This window comes from Coregonus lavaretus, assembly GCF_964263955.1.
Source record: "Coregonus lavaretus genome assembly, chromosome: 32".
Lineage (NCBI taxonomy): Eukaryota > Metazoa > Chordata > Actinopteri > Salmoniformes > Salmonidae > Coregonus > Coregonus lavaretus.
In genome coordinates, this window is record NC_140019.1 from 27,142,251 (window position 1) to 27,165,020 (window position 22,770).

Here is a 22,770-nt window from a genome sequence, read left to right on the forward strand (position 1 = left end):
CCCTGGACACCATATGTGAATTGATTGCCCCCCATCTATCCTCAGAGTTCGTACTGCTTGGTGACCTAAACTGGGATATGCTTAACACCCCGGCCGTCCTACAATCTAAACTAGATGCCCTCAATCTCACACAAATGATCAAGGAACCTACCAGGTACAAACCTAAATCCGTAAACATGGGCATCCTCATAGATATCATCCTGACTAATTTACCCTCTAAATACACCTCCGCTGTCTTCAACTAGGATCTCAGCGATCACTGCCTCATTGCCTGCGTCCGTGGTCAAATGACCACCCCTCATCACTGTCAAACGCTCCCTAAAACACTTCAGCGAGCAGGCCTTTCTAATTGACCTGGCCCGGGTATCCTGGATGGATATTGACCTCATTCCGTCAGTAGAGGATGCCTGGTTGTTCTTTGAAAGTGCTTTCCTCTCCATCTTAAATAAGCATGCCCCATTCAAAAAATTCAGAACTAAGAACAGATATAGCCCCTGGTTCACCCCAGACTTGATTTCCCTTGACCAGCACAAAAACATCCTGTGGCGTACTGCATTAGCATCGAACAGCCCCCACGATATGCAACTTTTCAGGGAAGTCAGGAACCAATATACACAATCAGTTAGGAAAGCAAAGGCTAGCTTTTTCATACAGAAATGTGCATCCTGTAGCATTAACTCCAAAAGGTTTTGGGACACTGTAAAGTCCATGGAGAATAAGAGCACCTCCTCCCAGCTGCCCACTTCACTGAGGCTAGGAAACACTGTCACCACCGATAAATCTATGATAATCGAGAATTTCAATAAGCATTTTGCTACGGCTGGCCATGCTTTCCACCTGGCTACCCCTACCCCGGCCACCAGCTCTGCCCCCCCCCCCCGCTTCTCCTTCACCCAAATTCAGATAGCTGATGTTCTGAAAGAGCTGCAAAATCTGGACCCCTACAAATCAGCCGGGCTAGACAATCTGGACCCTTTCTTTCTAAAATTAGCCGCCAAAATTGTAGCAACCCCTATTACTAGCCTGTTCAACCTCGCTTTCGTATCATCTGAGATCCCCAGAGATTGGAAAGCTGCCGAGGTCATCCCCCTCTTCAACAGGGGTGAAACTCTAGATCCAAACTGTTACAGACCTATATCCATCCTGCCCTGCCTTTCGAAAGTATTTGAAAGCCAAGTTAACAAACAGATCACCGTCCATTTCATATCCCACCGTACCTTCTCCACTTTGCAATCTGGTTTCCGAGCTGGTCATGGGTGTACCTCAGCCACGCTAAAGGTCCTAAACGATATTATAACCATGATCGATAAAAGACAGTACTGTGCAGCAGTCTTCATCGACCTGGCCAAGGCTTTCGACTCTGTCAACCACCGCATTCTTATTGGCAGACTAAATAGCCTTGGTTTCTCAAATGACTGCCTCGCCTGGTTCACCAACTACTTCTCAGATAGAGTTCAATGTGTCAAATCGGAGGGCCTGTTGTCTGGACCTCTGGCAGTCTCTGTGGGGGTGACACAAGGTTCAATTCTCGGGCCAACTCTATTCTCTGTGTATATCAATGATGTCGCTCTTGCTGCTGGTGACTCTCAGATCCACCTCTACGCAGACACCATTTTGTATACATCTGGCCCTTCATTGGATACTGTGCTAACAAACCTCCAAATGAGCTTCAATGCCATACAACACTCCTTCCATAGCCTCCAACTGCTCCTAAACGCTAGTAAAACTAAATGCATGCTCTTCAATCGAACACTGCTTGCACCCGCCTGCCCGACTAGAATCACTACTCTCGACGGGTCTGACTTAGAATATGTGGACAACTACAAATACATAGGTGTCTGGTTAGACCGTAAACTCTCCTTACAGACTCACATTAAGCATCTCCAATCCAAAGTTAAATCTAGAATCGCTTCCTATTTTGCAACAAATCCTCCTTCACTCATGCTGCCAAACATGCCCTCGTAAAACTGACTATCCTACCGATCCTTGACTTCGGCGATGTCATTTACAAAATAGCCTCCAACACTCTACTCAGCAAATTGGACGTAGTATATCACAGTGCCATCCGTTTTGTCACCAAAGCCCCATATACTACCCACCATTGTGACCTGTACGCTCTCGTTGGCTGGCCCTCACTACATATTCGTCGCCAAACCCACTGGCTCCAGGTCATCTATAAATCCCTGCTAGGCAAATCCCCGCCTTATCTTAGCTCATTGGTCACCATAGCAACACCCACCCGTAGTCTGCGTTTCAGCAGGTATATCTCACTGGTCATCCCCAAAGCCAACACCTCCTTTGTGTTGAGTAGGCAGGATTCCTTTGAACTTTTTTACTTTCCAGGCATTTGCAGGGTTGACTTATGAATACAATGTCATCATAACTATAAATATTTAGTTAATTGCATGAATTACAAAGTGTTGAGTGGGCATGAATTCAGCTGCACTTTGCTGTGAAGCTGTGGGGTTATTAATACAGTGTCAAAGCCATGAAAACTTCATTAAACTGTTTACTTTGCTGAACAGTTGCAGTGTCTGTTAAGTCAAATGGACCCTCATTACTGCTGTAAGCTAGCCCTTCTGCTGCTTGTTTGAGACATTTAGAAGTTTAGTGGTTTAAACTTCAGTACATGGAGTAAACATCACTGTTTTGGTCTTGGGAATCACTCGCTGCCTAAATTATCACCACACACACCCCATCACCAGAGAACCAGTGTTGCCGAGTGTGCGGATTTCTGCGTCTAATGAATTGCAACCCCTAACGAGATGAATATATCCAGTAGAATTCCTTAACGAGGGTAAATCCACATGGCTGCTAATTAGTCCGTGCTCCATCTTTTCTCCTCAGAGAGCTGGAGGACTGTACTGGTTCTTGTGATGCTAGAGAACATTAAAGCCACTAAATGTACCCAGCTCCAGATGCTGCAGATTGTCCCCATTTAACAGGTTTTCCATTAGGGAGCAGATTAATGTAACACAGCAATAACAGATATAATGCCAGTGTTCTGAAAGGCTGAGGGACCCCTGCGCTGTCGTTAATGGTAAGTCATCATTATCTAATGTTCTGTTGCTAAGCAGGTGCACGTAGACAGAGCAACTCTTGAGGGTTTGTGAGGTGTGACTCATGTCTAAACCAGCGCACAGCGTGAGGTTTTAACATAAGGATGTTCTTAAAAACACCATACTTTGATTAGTCACTATCTTTTTATCTCTCTCTCTCTATCTCCAAGATGCTGTAAAACAATGAATGCTCTCTCCTCTCCAAAGGGACATGGTGTATTAGATGTGTGTGCAGAGGCTTTGATCTAAAGCTCTCTGACTGGCTTTCATCTTAGCAGTGACATTACACACTCTCTTAAACACCAACATGTACTCAAACTAGGGGTGGTCGGTATACCAGTATGAATGTAAATACCGGTATGACGTTGTGCCATGATATGGATTTTTCCATATCGTGCATATCATGATAAATTAATGTATGAAATAAGGCGTTTTTGTTTCGTTCAACATTTCTGTCGAGTGATACAGCCTAGTGGGATAGTTAAAATGGTTTATTTTACTAGAAACATAGCCTTTTTTAGCAAAGAAAAAAACTAGAAGCATGGACGTTACGCACAATCTGCCTGCCAATCAACAAACAAGCATGCGCAACTTTAGAGTAAGCAAACATTTAGTGAAGTAAACTCCTTTCGTTAGCAAAAGTGTCCGCAAATAACGCTAGAGGTTGTTTTGCAGGACGACGAAGAATTGGTTCGAAAAAAGGGGGCCTCTGTCGTTTGGAACTGGTTTGGCTTTAAGATATCTGACCTCGACCAACAAACAGTACTGTGTAAGTTGTGTCGACGCATTGTGCTAGCCAAAGGCAAACAGTACTGTGTAAGTTGTGTCGACGCATTGTGCTAGCCAAAGGCAAACAGTACTGTGGAAGTTGTGTCGACGCATTGTGCTAGCCAAAGGCAAACAGTACTGTGGAAGTTGTGTCGACGCATTGTGCTAGCCAAAGGCAAACAGTACTGTGGAAGTTGTGTCGACGCATTGTGCTAGCCAAAGGCAAACAGTACTGTGGAAGTTGTGTCGACGCATTGTGCTAGCCAAAGGCAAACAGTACTGTGGAAGTTGTGTCGACGAATTGTGCTAGCCAAAGGCAAACAGTACTGTGGAAGTTGTGTCGACGCATTGTGCTAGCCAAAGGTGGAAACACCAGCAATCTTTTTCACCACCTGAAAACCCTGCATGTGCGCGAATATGAAGAATCTACTAGAATGCGTGCAACAAACCACCTGAGCAGCGGAGCAAGTCCCAAGACATCTTTAAGCCAGAACCACACTCAGCTGTCACTCAAGCCATCATTCATTAGTGGTACTCCCTATGACAAGAAGAGCAAGAAGTGGAATGAGATAATGTTGGGATTTGTTTTCTCATAATTGGATCTGTAAGTGATGAATAGCTTAGAAGGAATGCATTAATGAGGAGCATAGGTTTGAATTGTTTCACATAACAGGCTGTGATTCATGTGAGGAACGTTAGGGGCTAGGATGAGATAAAACTTGTATTTCTTATAGATAAGACTTGTATTTCTCACAGATACGAACACTGCTTCTTTGTGATCTGTGAACCTTCCAAGGACATGGGTACTGCAAAAAAGTGCTAACTCCACAGGTTGTTATGATAAACTTATGCCTGGCAACAGTGTGCAACAAATGGAGCGCCGAGGGATTGGGACCAACCCGTGCGCCAACGGATTGGCTGAGTAAGTCTAAACCACGCTCAGCATCTACTCTGATTGGCCAGCAGAGAGGTGGGAACTCTCTCTCTCTGTCAGATTATTTGAGGAAGAACCTGTAACAATGGATCAGTTCTCTGAGTGCCCTGCGTGGTACTTCAGCGGACCCGTATATATACGAACCTTCATACTTATCATACATACATTTTGCATATAATAAATTAAGCTTTGATTGAAGATCTCTTGATTCTTATTCCAATACCAGATTTGAATTACGCAATTTCTAACAATAACGAGTGCAATTACGTATCACATAGAGAAAGACATGGAACCAATTCAAACTGTGGAGAAAGACTGTTTCAGAAAGTTGATTCGAACTCTAGACCCAAGATCCCGAGCCGTAAATACTTCAGCAAAACATGTCTGCCAGAACTCTACACAGAATGTCGGGACAGAGTTGCCAACGAGATCCGTAACGCTGCATTCTTCTCTACCACTGCCGGACCACAGAGCCATACATTAGCCTCACGATTCATTACATTGACGACAACTGGAAGCTGCAAAGCAAATGCCTTTAGACCTCTTATTTCCCAGACGACCACACCGGAGAAATAATTGCAGCTGGGCTGAGGGAGGCACTTTCATCCTGGGGCTTGAAAGAGTCGAGTCAAGTATATACATACTACCGACAGCGGATCGAACATGGTCAAAGCATTGGAGCTGAACAAATGGACAAGACTAGGGTGTTTCGGACACAGACTACACATTGCTATTGGTAAGTTTCAACGTCCAAAACACACAGAGCTAGGTAGAAATATAACATCACTTAAAAACAACATAAAATGCAGAATAACTGTTGTATTCCTTATCTCCTCTGTTGAAAGTTAGAGCTGACTACACTGCCTGATCCTTCTTATACGTTAAGCCAGATATATACAGCTATGCAAATCTAGAATAATTGTAATTTGTAAATGTGTGCAATATCCAAACATTACATGGATTACATTGCTTTTATTTATAATTGATACATTAGCCTATGGTTTCAATATATGAATCTATCCTCTCTCTTTCAATAATAAATAGCCTACTCAATAAATGATACTGTTTTCTAAAGCAACATAGCTCTCTTAATCACAACAGTTGTTTGTAAATCTATAGATGGATTAAATGTGTAATCATGTCCAGTGTCCATGCTGTAAATTGTTTTAATTACAGCAGATGTCATGTTATTTCTATTGAATAATTGTAATTCATATGTAATTATTTTTCACCTTTTTATTTTGCAGAGAGGAGTGTGCAAAACAAACCTCGGGTTTCCTGGGCCACAGGAGCGTGGAAGAAAGTGGTCAGCACATTTTCCTATAGTTGGAAGAAGCAGAAGGCCCTGACAAGTGCACAGGATAAACTGAGCCTGCCCCTCCACAAGCTCATCACGGAATCCCCGACAAGGTGGGGATCACGACTGCAGATGATGGAAAGAGTCCTGGAGCAGGAAAAGGCCATCACACATGTCCTGGCAGCAGACAAAAAAACACGTGACCTTGCACCCTCCTGGCAAGACATTGAGGTCTTTGAATCTATCACGGCAGCACTTAAGCCCCTCCAGGATTTCACAGATGCCCTGTCAGGAGAGACATACGTGAGTGTGTCCTATCTGAAGCCGGTCCTCCATTTATTGAAGACGGAGGTTCTGAAATCAAATGAGGGCGAAGCCAAACTGACCGGAGAGATTAAGATGAGGGTCCTCAATTACCTGAATGACAAATACACCGACCCTGAAACAGATGAGCTGCTCACCATGGCTACCTTTCTGGAACCGAGGTTCAAGACCACCTACATGACCAATGAGAAGCTGGTGGAGGTGAAGGTGAGAGCTGCCTCCGAGACAGAAGCCCTCCTGGTAGGGAACACAGCCGTGGGAGACTTCTCTTTTGAAGAGGACCAGAGTGAGAGAGAGAAAGAAGCTGCCACTGCTCCACAATCAGCAAAGTCCAAGAAGAGCCTTGGGAGCTTCTTTAAGAAAACCAGTAGTGCACCTGCCTTAAGAATCCAGAGACAGGTCATCGAGCAAGAGCTGGACAGCTACACTCTGATGATGGCAGCAGACAGTGAGGCTGATCCTTTGGAGTGTTGGCGAGTTCACACATCCAACTTCCCACAATTGAGTTGTCTGACAAATAAATATTTATGCATCCCTGCCACAAGTTCGCCCTCAGAGAGCATTTAGCACTGGGGGCAATGTGGTCACATGCCACCGGGCAACTTGGAAGCCAGAAACTGTCAATAGGCTGGTGTTCCTGGCACGGAACTTGTGAAGAGGGAGGCAGTGAATTGTTACATGATGAACTGAGAAACATACAGACTGTCTGGTTAATCCTTGAAGTTAATTTGAAAAGGTTTACAACTTGAATTCATAATGACCAGTGTTATATGGAATAAGACTGCACTTCTTATATTTGGCAGGAAAAAGTTTACATCCTGAGTACTTTAAATGTTTTTTTTTAAATAAAATGTAACTGCATATTTATTTAACTCATATACCTTTGTTTATGTTTCATGTTTGCACAGGTTTACAACAGAAGTAAAACAAATAATTTTAAAAATGTGCAATGCACCCTTTCTGTTTCTATAAGGTTAAAAGCAATGTTTAGTCATTTATGAACTTTGAAGGGCTCATAAAATGTTAAAACATTTTTTTACCATTATATTATTATCGTCTGGACAGTGGAAAATATTGTGATATGAATTTTTGTTCATATCGCCCACCCCTAACTCAAACACAGACGGACATTTCATATACTATGAAACTTTCTATTTCCGCACACCCAATCAGCCTACTATTTAGAACGCAATTACGGATAATTGGACATGGCCATTCACACAGGTTTTCACAGTGACCAGCACTTAATGTGAGTCAATATTTTATTATGTGTCTCTCTGTGCGTATATCTACAGGACAAGACTGACACTCTATTCATTGACATGCAGCACACTAGCGAGAATATACTGAGGCAAGAGAGCATTGAAGTGTATCGATTCTATTCAGGTTATTTGCTCTGTCGCTCTAGTCAATTTCAGTGCATAGACCGTGTAACATTGTTCTGCATAAACAGTATGTTTATTACTTACACATCGAACATGTCCTTTGTACCTCCATCAATCTAAACCTACTCAAGGTCTTCATGTCTAGTTCTGGGTTGGTAATGATGCATAATAATTAGATGAAATGAACAGATATTAAATAGTGAGAACTCAATCAAACTCACTAGAAAGGGTAATTTATTTAAAAGTGCAAAAAGACGAATGGTAAAAAGTGGTTAATTAACACTGACAATTAATCCTGACCTATTAAGGTCACCAAGACACCAGAAAACATACAGCAACACCTCTCTGTCTTAAGGACCTCTTCATTCTACTTGTCATAATGCAATTAATTAGAGACACATTCTTTAATTAGAATGCAGAGTCACTGATTAAAACTAGGCCTCCTTTAGTAATGAAAAAGTCAACGACACACACACGAATGCGGGGGCGCACACACACACACACACACACACACTTCCTCTCAGCACATTACTCTCTGTGCGACAGGTCACTCGTGAGAGAAACCTGAAGGCATTTCTAAGAATTGATTGGCAGGTGTTGTTGGCACGGTAACAGCCAGGCTAAGGTGTGAGAGCTGCAATCACCAGGACCAGAATCCTGCAGCTTTAGACAGACGGCCCTGACCTCCACAGGTCTAACTGGCAATAAGGCCCTCAGGATGGAAAACACGAAAGAGCTTTTACCAAGTTTCGACCTCACTTTAAATTACTCTCACAGTTACAGGCTCACAGTTTAAAATGCAAAGGTACCACTGATGTTCACCTTGTCAATTTTAACAGTATTTTATTGTACCAGGAGGCAGAGCTGTGTAGTGTTATGTACTTCTTATATACTGCAGTAATATGACAGTACTATAGTACCTGGATGCAGAGCTGTGTAGTGTTATGTACTTCTTATATACTGCAGTAATATGACAGTACTATAGTACCTGCAGGCAGAGCTGTGTAGTGTTATGTACTTCTTATATGCTGCAGTAATATGACAGAACTATAGTACCTGGAGGCAGAGCTGTGTAGTGTTATGTACTTCTTATATACTGCAGTAATATGACAGTACTATAGTACCTGGAGGCAGAGCTGTGTAGTGTTATGTACTTCTTATATACTGCAGTAATATGACAGTACTATAGTACCTGCAGGCAGAGCTGTGTAGTGTTATGTACTTCTTATATGCTGCAGTAATATGACAGTACTATAGTACCTGGATGCAGAGCTGTGTAGTGTTATGTACTTCTTATATACTGCAGTAATATGACAGTACTATAGTACCTGGATGCAGAGCTGTGTAGTGTTATGTACTTCTTATATACTGCAGTAATATGACAGTACTATAGTACCTGGAGGCAGAGCTGTGTAGTGTTATGTACTTAATAATAATAATAATATGCCATTTAGCAGACGCTTTTATCCAAAGCGACTTACAGTCATGCGTGCATACATTTTTTTTTTGTGTATGGGTGGTCCCGGGGATCGAACCCACTACCTTGGCGTTATAAGCGCCGTGCTCTACCAGCTGAGCTACAGAGGACCACTTCTTATATACTGCAGTAATATGACAGTACTATAGTACCTGGAGGCAGGCTGGGTCTCTTCCTCTTAATGCTGTTTTCAGCTCCGTTCTCCAGGGGACAGTCTGACACCAGCGGACCGTTGGAGTTGCTGAACTGCAGGGGTTCGTTGTTGGAGGACGGGTCAAAGGACAGCGGGTTCAGTCCTGAAACACAACAGAAACACAACAAGCAGCCATGTTAAACCAGATGGACCATAGATATACAAACCACAACAGAAACACAACAAGCAGCCATGTTAAACCAGATAAATCTTGAGTTAGATACTATTGTTTAACACATTCACAATATATCCACAGAGCAGAGTACATAGACTACAAACGATTTAATATGTGATGAGAAAACCACAAGGAGAGACAAATGTATGACTTCCTCTGGAGAAGTCTAAACTAAAGAAACAAAGGCAAGACCCCGCCAAAGACTGTGGAAATACAACTCTATTCAACCAAAGGGTAGAGCTGCCGCTTTCAAGGAGCGGGACTCTAACCCGAACGCTTATAAGAAATCCCGCTATGCCCTTGGACGAACCATTAAAACAGGCAAAGCGTCAATTTAGGACGAAGACTGAATCGTACTACAGCGGCTCTGACGCTAGTCGAATGTGGCAGCGCTTGCAAACTATTACAGACTACAAAAGGAAGCACAGCCGCAAGCTGCCCAGTGACACGAGTCTACCAGATGAGTTAAATTACTTCTATGCTTGCGTCGAGGCAAGCAACACTGAAGCATGCATGAGCGCATCAGCTGTCCCGTACGACCGTGTGATCACGCTCTCCGTAGAGGATGTGAGTAAGACCTTTAAACAGGTCAACATTCACAAGGCCACAGGGCCAGACGGATTACCAGGACGTGTACTCCGAGCATGCGCTGACCAACTGGCAAGTGTCTTCACTGACATTTTCAAACTGTCCCTGACTGAGTGTGTAATACCAACATGTTTCAAGCAGACCTCCATAGTCCCTGTGCCTAAGAACACTAAGGTAACCTGCCTAAATGACTACAGACATGTAGCACACTGCCCTTTCCCACCTGGACAAAAGGAACACCAACGTAAGAATGCTATTCATTGACTACAGCTCAGCGTTCAACACCATAGTGCCCTCAAAGCTCATCACTAAGCTAAGGACCCTGGGACTAAACACCTCCCTCTGCAACTGGATCCTGGACTTCCTGACGGGCCGCCCCCAGGTGGTAAGGGCAGGTAACAACACATCTGCCACACTGATCTTCAACACGGGGGCCCCTCAGGGGTGCGTGCTCAGTCCCCTCCTGTACTCCCTGTTCACCCATGACTGCATGGCCAGGCACGACTCCAACACCATCATTAAGTTTGCCAAAGACACAACAGTGATAAGGTCTGATCACCGACAACGATGAGACAGCCTATAGGGAGGAGGTCAGAGACCAGGCCAAGTGGTGCCAGGATAACAACCTCTCCCTCAACGTGACCAATACAAAGGAGATGATTGTGGACTACAGGAAAAGGAGGACCGAGCACGTCCCCATTCTCATCGATGGGGCTGTAGTGGAGCAGGTTGAGAGCTTCAAGTTCCTTGGTGTCCACATCACCAACAAACTATCATGTTCCAAACACACCAAGACAGTCGTGAAGAGGGCACGACAAAGCCTATTCCCCCTCAGGAGACTGAAAAGATTTGGCATGGGTCCTCAGATCCTCAAAAAGTTATACAGCCTGACTGGTTGCATCACTGACTAGTATGGCAACTGCTCGGCCTCTGACCGCAAGGCACTACAGAGGGTACTGCGTACGGCCCAGTACATCACTGGGGGACATGTGGTCCTCTGTAGCTCAGCTGGTAGAGCACGGCGCTTGTAACGCCAAGGTAGTGGGTTCGATCCCCGGGACCACCCATACACAAAAATGTATGCACGCATGACTGTAAGTCGCTTTGGATAAAAGTGTCTGCTAAATGGCATATTTTTTATTTTACTGGGGCCTAGCTTACTGCCATCCAGGACCTCTATACCAGGAAGTGTCAGAGGAAGACCCTAAAAATTGTCAAAGGCTCCAGCCACCCTAGCCATAGACTGTTCTCTCTGCTACCGCACGGCAAGCGGTACCGGAGCGCCAAGACTAGCTCCAAAAGGCTTCTTAACAGCTTCTACCCCCAAGCCATAAGACTCCTGAACTGCTAATCAAATGGCTACCCGGACTATTTGCATTGCCCCCCCATCCACCCCCTCTTTTACACTGCTGCTACTCTGTTATTATAATAATAATAATAATAATAATAATAATAATAATAATAATAATAATAATAATAATAAGCCATTTAGCTGACGTTTTTATCCAAAGTGACTTACAGTCATGTGTGCATACATTTTAACGTATGGGTGGTCCCGGGGACCGAACCCACTACCCTGGTGTTACAAGCGCCATGCTCTACCAATTGAACTACAGAGGACCACATAGTCACTTTAACTCTACCTACATGTACATATTACCTCAATTACCTTTACTAACCTGTGCCCCCGCACATTGACTATGTACCGGTACCTCCTGTATATAGCCTCACTATAGTTATTTTACTGCTGCTCTTTAATTATTTGTTACTTATTAGTTATTTATTTTTTACTCATCTATTTTTTGCTTAACACTTATTTTTCTTAAAACTGCATTGTTGGTTAAGGGCTTGTAAGTAAGCATTTCACTGTAAGGTCTACACCTGTTGTATTCAGCGCACGTGACAAATAAAATGTGATTTATATTTGACTTTGTGGGCCGGCAGGCTGCCTAAAATGTGCAGGATTTCCTCTGCCTGGGTTCCAACAGCGCCTGACTATATGCCCTTCCCTTTTACAGAAATCACAACAACACTTTGTGGGCTGTTTGGGATTAGCCTCTGTACCTGTCCCTATAGCTGCAATAGGAGCCATTTCGGTAGCTTGGTCCGCTCACACACCAGAGAACAGCTTGAAGTCACACCACACCCCTAGGTTGGACTGACTTTGTCCATCCCGCTATCTGTACCCAAGATAGACAAATCACTTCGGAGCCTATTTGTGCTCTGTTCTCTAAAAAATCTCTCATGTAGAAATTACCTAGTCAAATCATGCTCTTTTTCGCATGCTTGAAGCCAGTGGAGGCTGCTGTGGGGAGTATATTTACATTTTAGTCATTTAGCAGACGCTCTTATCCAGAGCGACTTACAGTTAGTGAGTGCATACATTATTTTTTTTATGTTTCATACTGGCCCCCCGTGGGAATCGAACCCACAACCCTGGCGTTGCAAACACCATGCTCTACCAACTGAGCTACATCCCTGCCGGCCATTCCCTCCCCTACCCTGGACGACGCTGGGTCAATTGTGCGCCACCCCATGGGTCTCCCGGTCACGGCCGGCTACGACAGAGCCTGGATTCAAACCAGGATCTCTTGTGGCACAGCTAGCACTGCGATGCAGTGCCTTAGACCACTGCGCCACTCGGGAGATATACGGGAGTACGGCTCATAATAATGGCTGGAATGGAGTCAATGGAATGGTATCAAACATGTGGTTTCCATGTAGTGGATACCATTCCATTGACTCCATTCCAGCCATTACTATGAGCCGTCATCCCCTCAGCAGCCTCCACTGCTTGAAGTTCTGATAGCAACTGCTCTATTTTGCGCTCTGATGTCCTCTGGGACTTCACCGTCGTAACAAGAATGTTCAACGCGAGTTTGCTGTGTCGTAATTCATTCTTCCCTAGTCGAATCAAATGTAAGACCTTTTTTGATCAAATAATTAATACGAGTTGATTGCCATAACTCAAAAATATCAATTGCTTGCATATTCGCCATCACGTAAGCTACATATTCGTTATAAATCAGGGAATCTAATGGTATAAACTCCAATTAAGTCCAAAGTATCCATAAGATAAATGCTTATGGATGGGCTGCCTTACAGAACTATAAAAAGCATATGCATGACCATGGTAGCAATTGAAAAAGAACACTGGATATTATAGGGAAATGATCAGACCAAAGGTGAGGACACAACAGTTCACCTGACACAAGACTGAATCCAAACATTACACTGTTGATTTTATGTGCATTTTATATGCAGCATTTTGTCAACAACTAAATCTGAAAATACTCTGGATACATTAAATAACATAAGTTGTTTCAAGGCACTTTTATGACTCAAGGAAAGAGCTTTCAACTATAAAGGTTATTTGTTGAGTTCTCCTAGCTTTGCCATTGAGGAACTGAAGCAAGCACACTTGTAGTTTAGTTTGGAACACAGCCCTGTGTCCCCGCCATCACACAATTACTGTTGTTCACGCAATCCAAAAATGTTCCATTATAAATCGCAATCTGGGTCAGGTGGGCTTGATTTAAAAGCTTGTTCTATTGCCAACACGGCTAGCTAAGTTATAAAATAATATCTTACAGTGTTAGGCTTTCAAAAGGCACTTCGGACAAACATATTGTAATTTTGGGTCATGAGTGCATTCAAGTGCGTGTTCCACGGCTAATTCTGTTCAGGACAACCCAGGGTATAACAAATGCCATCCTTGTAACTGTGGATCAAACATAGCGATCATAAACGTTGACAGTGTAAATGACATGAGTTTTCAAATATGGAAATGTGAAGAGCACATTTGGACTCATGGGTGTGTGGTTTGCTTGTATTAGGCTTGGGCAGTATGTAGATCGTCATACTGACCTTGTGCCATATTCAGTAATACTGGCAGCTATTTTCAAATCCCACTGAGCCTCTGTAATATGAAGGTTAGCAATGCTAACAAGTAAATGTAAAATCCCATCGAGAATGCTAACTAAATGCTAATGAGCGCATTGCAAACATTTCATAAACTATATTCAGGACAGACATCCCAGCTCATAAAATTACATAAGTAACAAAAAAATGCTACTCACAGTTTGCGGCATGCACAAAACAAATAGACAGCAAGGCTCTTGAGCCAGAGATTCTCTGCTGTTAACGGCAAGCAAAGCTTGATTTTGGAAGAAGCTAATCACTTAGCTAGACAGCTAACTAGTTATAAAATTAGCAAACCAAATGCACAACTGCATTTAGCACATTTTACACAGTTAACTTAATAGTTATAAGATATCTAGTTGGCAAACATTTAGTTGTGAATTCCATACCGTAACTAGATCACCTGGTATGTGCTGCACAACAGTCAGTGACTCACAAGGCTCTGGTCTGTTGTCATTGTGTACTTGTACAAACACCACTTGACTGGGTACTACCGGTAAGTTTCATAATGAAAAATTATGTGACAGGTGAAATGAACAACGTGATCTTCTTTAACTCCTAACATACTGCACAAGTTGACTGCAAGTATTTACTTAAAAAGTAGCTACAAATATACAAATGTACAAAAAAAGGTCAAAGAAATAGTTTCAACGGTATTGACGGTATTGAAAAACCATTTCCAAATACCCCGGTATACGCTGTCCCACCTAGCTTGTATGACATAAAAGCGGTTTTATTATCTTTCAGAAAACATCTACTCCTCTCGATTTACAGCATTTCCCTCAGACAACAAATGTGCAAAAGTAGCCCAATTAGCAGGAGGGATGGGAGCGTCTCGCCGTGCTCAAGTTCAGAACGGCTGTCAGTCAAGACCCATACAGCGCTGTGAAGCAGATCCAGAGCTCCGAATTCATGAATAGCATGTTCCTTTACAGCCACTGCATTAAAATGTAGGTGCTTATCAATGACAAAATCTGCCATTTTCAACCCGTATATGGGATGACAGGGTCTGTGAATGGACAGTAGTGCTGTCACAATAGCAGTGTCGCGATACTACGATACCAGATTTTCTTAGCCAAAAAATAAAACATGAAGCAGACTAAATTCTATGGTCCTTTAAAAACTACTTTTGTAAAATATTGTGTGCTATAGCTTGCAAAATAAACGAATCTGACTACGGTTGACTGTTTTTTCCAACATCAGGACAGTTTTCCTCAAGAACTTCAATCCGCTTCACGCTTTGATTCCTTTGCTTCCTAGTACCGCGATAATGGTATCGTGACAACACTAGTGGAAAGGGCTATGTGCTTGGGACAAGGCCGTGGATGCAGTTTCAAGCAGGACACACACAGGGACAAACTAAAGACAAATACAAGCCACAGCACCATAGTCCTGAAAACACCACATCACATGGTAAAGTGATTTGTTTCACTTTTGAGGAACCACTGAACATAAAAGTGCATCAGGCCTATTGTTGCATCACATACATTTTGTATTATTTTTGATGGCCATAAGTTGAGTATCAATTAAGTACAGTATGGTGAAGTAGTGTAGTATGTAGAACACATCACCTGTAGCTGGGAAGTGAATGATCAGGCATTCTGTTGACGTGTGAGGAGAAAACCCTCTCTCTCCCACACTCTATGCATCTCTCTCTCTCTCTCCTAAATCAATTGCAGGCCTATGTATACGTATGTATGTGTGTAAGTGATAGATGTTACAGAATTTGTATGTAATATATGAAAATGATAATGTAATATATTAATGTAGGCCTACAGTAAGTCTCTGTTTCTCTGTGTTGTGTCAGTACAGGATATATTTTTTGTTCTATTACTCAAATTTTAAATCAATGTAGTTCTGTTTATTAATGTTCTGTATTATGTTTTGATTGGACCCCAGGAAGAGTAGCTGATGCTTCAGCAACTGCTAATGGGGATCCTAATAAAATACTAAATACTCCATTCTGCATAGGGGGCTCAGAAATGGAATCTGACACCCAGTGAGCCTCATACATTTATGGATGTGCCGGGGTAACAGCATTCTGATTGTTTCTCTAGCTCTGCTCCACAACACAAAGCCATCCCTAATGTGTTTACAGGGGAATTTGAAATGTCTGTGTTCACATGATGCGCCTTCTATCGTCTCTATAAGAGAGAACTTGATAGAATCTGTCCTAATCAGGCCCTTCTTCCATCTCTCTCTCCCTCTGTTTACTTCCCATCCTCTCTTTCACTCTCTCCTTGTTCTGTTCTTTACGTACCCACATTTCCATCACAACGAGAACCAACCATCCCGTTCTCTCCCTCTGTGTCATCAGGGCTTTCCACATGAAGAGAGTAGATGGGTAAACAACAGGCTAATAAACAGAGGACAAACGGTTGAATAAAGTGCAGAATTGCCTTATTTCAAACCCAGAGAAACCATCTGCCCAATAAACGTTATGTAGAAAGTCGTTCATCTAATGAAAAGGAAGTGTTCTCCATTCCTGATACAACTTCTCTCAACTGACTGACTGGCTGACTGTCATCACACGGCACACCCAGTGCTCACTACTTACAAATCCACCCACACACCCTCCATCTCTCTCTGCTCTGCTCGTCAACATCCATCTGGCAGCCTCTCTCTCCTTCTCTCTGTCTCAGAACACAGTCTACAGACTTCTCCTAGACATGACAAATGCTTCAGTTCATCTTCTAAATAAACTAGAGTTTCATCTGATTTATACCAGATAGTTTAATAAAGCCTGCTTTTTATTCTCAGAGTTTAAGAGGTTCAAGAGGAAATGAAAGGAGACAGAACAATTGAAGGAGAGAGGCCAACACGCTATATTGATGGCCTCTTTAGTAGTATATTACCTGGAGGCCGAGTCACTGCCTGGTCCCTAACTTTACTGTAGTTCTCTAACTGTGCTGTAGGTGTCTCTGTACAGTACCATAGGTGTCTCTGTACAGTACCGTAGGTGTCTCTGTACAGTACCGTAGGTGTCTCTGTACTGTACCGTAGGTGTCTCTGTACTGTACCGTAGGTGTCTCTGTACTGTACCGTAGGTGTCTCTGTACTGTACCGTAGGTGTCTCTGTACTGTACCGTAGGTGTCTCTGTACTGTACCGTAGGTGTCTCTGTACCGTAGGTGTCTCTGTGCTGTACCGTAGGTGTCTCTGTGCTGTACCGTAGGTGTCTCTGTGCTGTACCGTAGGTGTCTCTGTGCTGTACCGTAGGTGTCTCTGTGCTGTACCGTAGGTGTCTCTGTGCTGTACCGTAGGTGTCTCTGTGCTGTACCGTAGGTGTCTCTGTGCTGTACCGTAGGTGTCTCTGTGCTGTACCGTAGGTGTCTCTGTACAGTACCGTAGGTGTCTCTGTGCTGTACCGTAGGTGTCTCTGTGCTGTACCATAGGTGTCTCTGTGCTGTACCATAGGTTGTGCTGTAGGTCTCTGTGTGTTTTTGGTAACCCTGGTGTGTTGCTGGCCTCTGCCACACACTGCAGGCATGCACACGCCTCTGCCACACACCTCTGCCAAACCCACACACACACACACAAGGGAGCTCTGTGCTGCAGTGACCCTGGAGAACAGCTGGATCACACTACCCTCTACCCGACAGGGGCTCTTCTCAGTCACAACACACTGATGGATGGTCTGTTTGTTGGGTTTCTCTCTCCTTCAGTGTCATTCTAGTTGTTCCTCGTCCCTTGCCAGAGGGCCCCGTGAGGGGTGGAGGGATTCAGGCTGTGTCTCTGAGATGCCTCAGAGCTCCTCTGTGATGACAGCCTGAGGAAAAAGGCTGCAATACTCTCAGCTGGAGTAATGAGACAGGATAATAGCACTGACAAATACCAGCAGTAGGGAGAGAGGCAGAGAGGGAGAGGCAGAGAGAGGCAGAGAGAGGCAGAGAGGGAGAGGCAGAGAGAGGCAGAGAGGGAGAGGCAGAGAGAGGCAGAGAGGGAGAGGCAGAGAGAGGCAGAGAGAGGCAGAGAGGGAGAGGCAGAGAGAGGCAGAGAGGGAGAGGCAGAGAGAGGCAGAGAGAGGCAGAGAGAGGCAGAGAGGGAGAGGCAGAGAGAGGCAGAGAGAGAGAGGCAGAGAGGGAGAGGCAGAGAGAGGCAGAGAGAGAGAGAGGCAGAGTGAGAGAGGCAGAGAGAGAGAGAGGCAGAGTGGGAGAGGCAGAGAGAGGCAGAGAGAAAGAGGCAGAGTGGGAGAGGCAGAGAGAGAGAGGCAGAGAGACAGACAGAGAGAGAGACAAGAGAGAGAGAGACAGACAGACAGAGAGAGAGAGACAGAGAGAGAGGGACACACAGAGAGAGATGAAGGCAGAGAGGGAGAGAGAGAGACAGAGCGAGAGAGCGGGAGAGAGAGAGAGAGAGAGCGAGCGAGAACACAGGGGAAGTAGTCAGTACAGTAAATCCAGATATAATGTGTACAGGAGAGCTGTCACTCCTCTCCTGGTTAACGCTCTTCTTTCTTTGCTCATGGTCCGTCCCCCTTTACACAACTGACTGGGTGTAAACCAGACGCTATAAATGATTTAGGAAGGACGACACACTAAGTGCATGTGCGTATATGTTATTGTGTAACAATGTGGGTGGCGTGAGGTGAGGGAGTGGACCATCCATGTTGTCAGTGATGAAGAACAAGTGAACAGGTAGTCAGGTAGATTAAAGCCTGTTCATCCATGTGATCGAGAGAAATGTACAGTGACACAAAGCATTAACACACCACTGACCTCATGAATTCTATTCTGCTTCTCTTTGAGGTTTTATACTCCATTACCAAGTAAAAGCCATCTGTCCCCAAAGACCTCTGTACTCTGCACGTTTAGCTCCATGGATTTGTCTTATCAAATGCTGTGGCTGGCTGACAGAGACACTTATCAGACCAATGACGACAGTAGGGGTTTCCACTCCTTCAAACTCTGGAAAAACATCCTTTCAACAATTCACGTCTACTTTGACAACAGAAGAGACTCAGGCGATGAGGGTCTGATAAGAAAACAAGCTGGACAGACAGCTGCTCTGAATAAGTTTCCTATTTTAATTCCGTCTAGTCGTTGATAGGTGACAAAGGTCACACAAACCCAGGCCCAAAAAGAGATGGCCTCTTATTCTGTTTCTAAATCTTATTCTCAGAAGAGCCATTTGCCCATTTCTATTGAATTAATGTTAGCATATTAAAACATTGTCTGCTATAATTAGTAAACGCTCCGTAGAGGAGACAAGAGGAAGGGTTAGGCTCAGACTCCCCACCTGAAGAACGTTGGAAGTTCCGTAGAGGAGACAAGAAGAAGGGTTAGGCTCAGACTCTCCACCTGAAGAACGTTGGAGGTTTGAGTACATTCCACTATGACAAAACACGCACCCTAAATGTTTGCTGCTTTCATTAAATAATGACTTGGGGGTTAAGTGCCTTGCTCAAGAGTACAATGGCAAGAGATGGCATCCAGGATAATGCCAACCTTCCGGTTGCCGGCCCACAACACACCAGACTCTTCCCAACGGCCACAGGATTTGAACTTAACCAACAATATTTAGAAGAATACCCTATCCTTTTAGGGGTCAGTGAAACAAACCAAAGTGACTTCTATGATTGTGGGTTACAACACTGACCTTTCTGACTGTGTCGTGTAAAGTGTTTCACCTGAGTCAGCTGGTTCCTGCTCAGAGAACAGTCATTTCCTGTCTGATTGTCAAAGAGTCAGTAATGGTCACATTCTCCACCCAGAAGCCCTTACTGATGTTGGACAGAGGTCATATTCTGACCTGCCCAGAGACCCACAGTGCACTGCTTTCATTCCCTCCCCTGTAGACGCTGCTGGGAAATAAATAATGGGAGGTTGCTGTTATTTCTCCAGGTCAAGTGACTTGACTCTGGCCTCATCCGCTGTGCTGACAGCTGGCGCTTCGAGGTGAATGATCCAAAATTAGCCGAGAGCACTAGCGATGTTCCTCTAATGCCTGGAAGGCTGGTGATGAAATCCAGTCACAAGGTCTTTCACAAGGCAGAGTTAGATGAAAGCCCCATAGAGATTCGTCAGAAGTGAGCTGCACCTCTATACATAGCCTGGGTCGTCTAGTGTGGTCCCTAGCACATCAGAGGGGCCCACTCGGGTCCTGGGCATTAGCACACATAGCTGACTATGTGGAGTGATGGATGCTCTTGGCAGATGAATCAACAAGGTGCCTGTCTGATCCAGATTAATGTGGAAGCACAAGCATGCCAGTCATCTGGAGAATTCTCATCAGGCCATTACATTAGCTTTCCACTTGGTGCTAGCTGCTAGCGTATTTATAGCACTAGAGAAAGTTACATTTAATACATTTAAACAACAGACAGTGAATCAAAGTGAAAGGTACCAAGACCTCATCATTATCTCAGCCTCTTTCCCAGAGGTTATTCCTCCTTTTTACACAACACATAAATAACTGATTGAACAAACAACAGTGCTTTTACAAAAACTGGCCCTATTTTCCAAAGAGAAAGTTAAAGGCTTGTTTGAAGTTTGGGTTTTGGTTTCTGAGCTACGGGCTTCAGAAGGCCTCAGTCAGGTGAAGCATTGAAAAATGTGCACAAGTTTCAGATAAAAACCTCTACTGAATCAAATCAGGCCTTTTGGCCCCAGACACACACACAAACACTGTTAGCTGATGGGAAAGTGTGGCTTCCTTTAGCCAATCCTAGCACAGCAAGCTCTTTATGGAGTCTGAGGAGAGATGAGGACCTGAAAGAGAATAGCCATCAATGGCCCTCAGTCAGTCTACCTCCACAACACCTGCCTCTGGTCTGGTAAGGACATGAAAGGGGCTACTAGTCCATAGTAAACCACACACAAACCACACATATGCACACACCCAACACTATACAGGCCTATACACACACTCACGTGTCAAACAGAGAAACTATGTGACTAGGGGCCAGAGTGTGGACTGAGAAGTATATCAACCAACCAGGATCCAAGATGGTCATGACTCAGGTCTGATTACAGGGTTTCAGAAGACTGACACGTCTCAGTCCTACTTTACGCATTCCACTGACTGAGAAATTACAGGCTTCTATGATTGCCGTCATTGGTGAAAGAGAAAAAAAAACGGTCCTCTGGTGAAAAAGTCAATCTCCTGGGTCATATTCATTAGGTAATACCGTAGCAAAAAATGTAATATACAACGGAAAACATCAACTAGTGTTTCTTATTGGACAAGTTTAGGTACATTTACAGTATTCCCTCCATGTTCAGTCCTTTGTCTTCTGTTTGGTGCCTAATGAAAACGCCCCTAGTAAAGGTCCAGAGAGGAGTGTGAGCTGAGGCAGGCAGCAGAGACCCTGATCACTCCTACTGGCCTCCAGGTGATTTCTGTTCCTCTTCATTCCAGCTCACTAATGGCCACAAATAGATGGAATCACTCAGTGGAACAATGTCTTTAAACATTTATACAGGCCAGCTTCCTTTCCCTGTCTCTTTTCTACTGCATCTTAACGAACCCTCAGCTCTCAGCATAAAATACACGACAAACAGCAGCAGTGTGAGTTAAGAGAGCAGCTAAATGTTGAGATTGGATTGGCGAACCGTCCGCGTGTTTATCGGTAGCTGTTAAAGTGAGTCACTATGTGGAGCGCAGTTAAGTGTGTGTGGTGACACGTAGGCTTTGCGCGGACTGACTAAGCTGGGTATTTCTATCTGTGGCGTATCTGTTGGTGACGAGACATAAGCACACCGGCATACATAAAATCCACATAAACACACACACGTTTAAATACACCTACGTGGACATACACAGAATCTTACACTCGTGCGTTTCCCTTCAGTATCGCTTAGACAAATACACACGCACAAAAACACATAAACCCTTCAGCCAGTTCCGTTGACTGTTCAGGCCTTAGTGTGAAATTAGGCTTAAATCAAAACACAGGAACCACTCAACCTGCTTTTCTGTAATGTATTTTATGGAGAATGTTTGGTAACGTTTCTGCTGAAAGAGGCCAATAGCAGCTTTTTATGCTACTGAGCCGTGTATAGAGAGAGAAGAGAGAGAGAGAGAGAGAGAGAGAGAGAGAGAGAGAGAGAGAGAGAGAGAAGAGAGAGAGAGAGAGAGAGAGAGAGAGAGAGAGAGAGAGAGAGAGAGAGAGAGAGAGAGAGAGAGAGAGAGAGAGAGAGAGAGAGAGAGAGAGAGAGAGAGAGAGAGAGAGAGAGAGAGAGAGAGAGAGAGAGAGAGAGAGAGAGAGAGAGAGAGAGAGAGAGAGAGAGAGAGAGAGAGAGAGAAGAGAGAGAGAGAGAGAGAGAGAGAGAGAGAGAGAGAGAGAGAGAGAGAGAGAGAGAGAGAGAGAGAGAGAGAGAGAGAGAGAGAGAGAGAGAGAGAGAGAGAGAGAGAGAGAGAGAGAGAGAGAGAGAGAGAGAGAGAGAGAGAGAGAGAGAGAGAGAGAGAGAGAGAGAGAGAGAGAGAGAGAGAGAGAGAGAGAGGGCCGTGGTGAATGTGATTCCTGGGGTGTGACTGTCTCTTTGTTGTATGTTTATAGAAGAGGGTCTGATAAAAGGAGATGGGGTCTGATAAAAGGAGAGGCACGTCACTCCAGATAACCTCTTTAGGCATGGAGCCTTTGAACCTGCTGCTCAGATACTGTGGAGAAATGTAGTAGACAAAAACAGAACCGCCCTCAGAATGGAGT

At 44.2% G+C, this 22,770-nt stretch overlaps 1 protein-coding gene across 4 annotated transcripts in view; it reads right to left on the minus strand.

Moving 5' to 3' along the window:
- enox2 (ecto-NOX disulfide-thiol exchanger 2) overlaps positions 1–22,770 on the minus strand; it is a 286,837-nt gene that overhangs the window by 138,638 nt on the left and 125,429 nt on the right. For all 4 annotated transcript variants that reach the window (XR_014610462.1, XM_084150596.1, XM_084150598.1 and 1 more), the window contains one exon: positions 9,397–9,540. Coding sequence is in view for 3 of the 4 variants with exons in the window: in XM_084150596.1 (XP_084006722.1) it covers positions 9,397–9,540 (144 nt within the window). In the remaining variant the exon portion in view is untranslated. The remainder of the gene's footprint in view (positions 1–9,396; positions 9,541–22,770) is intronic.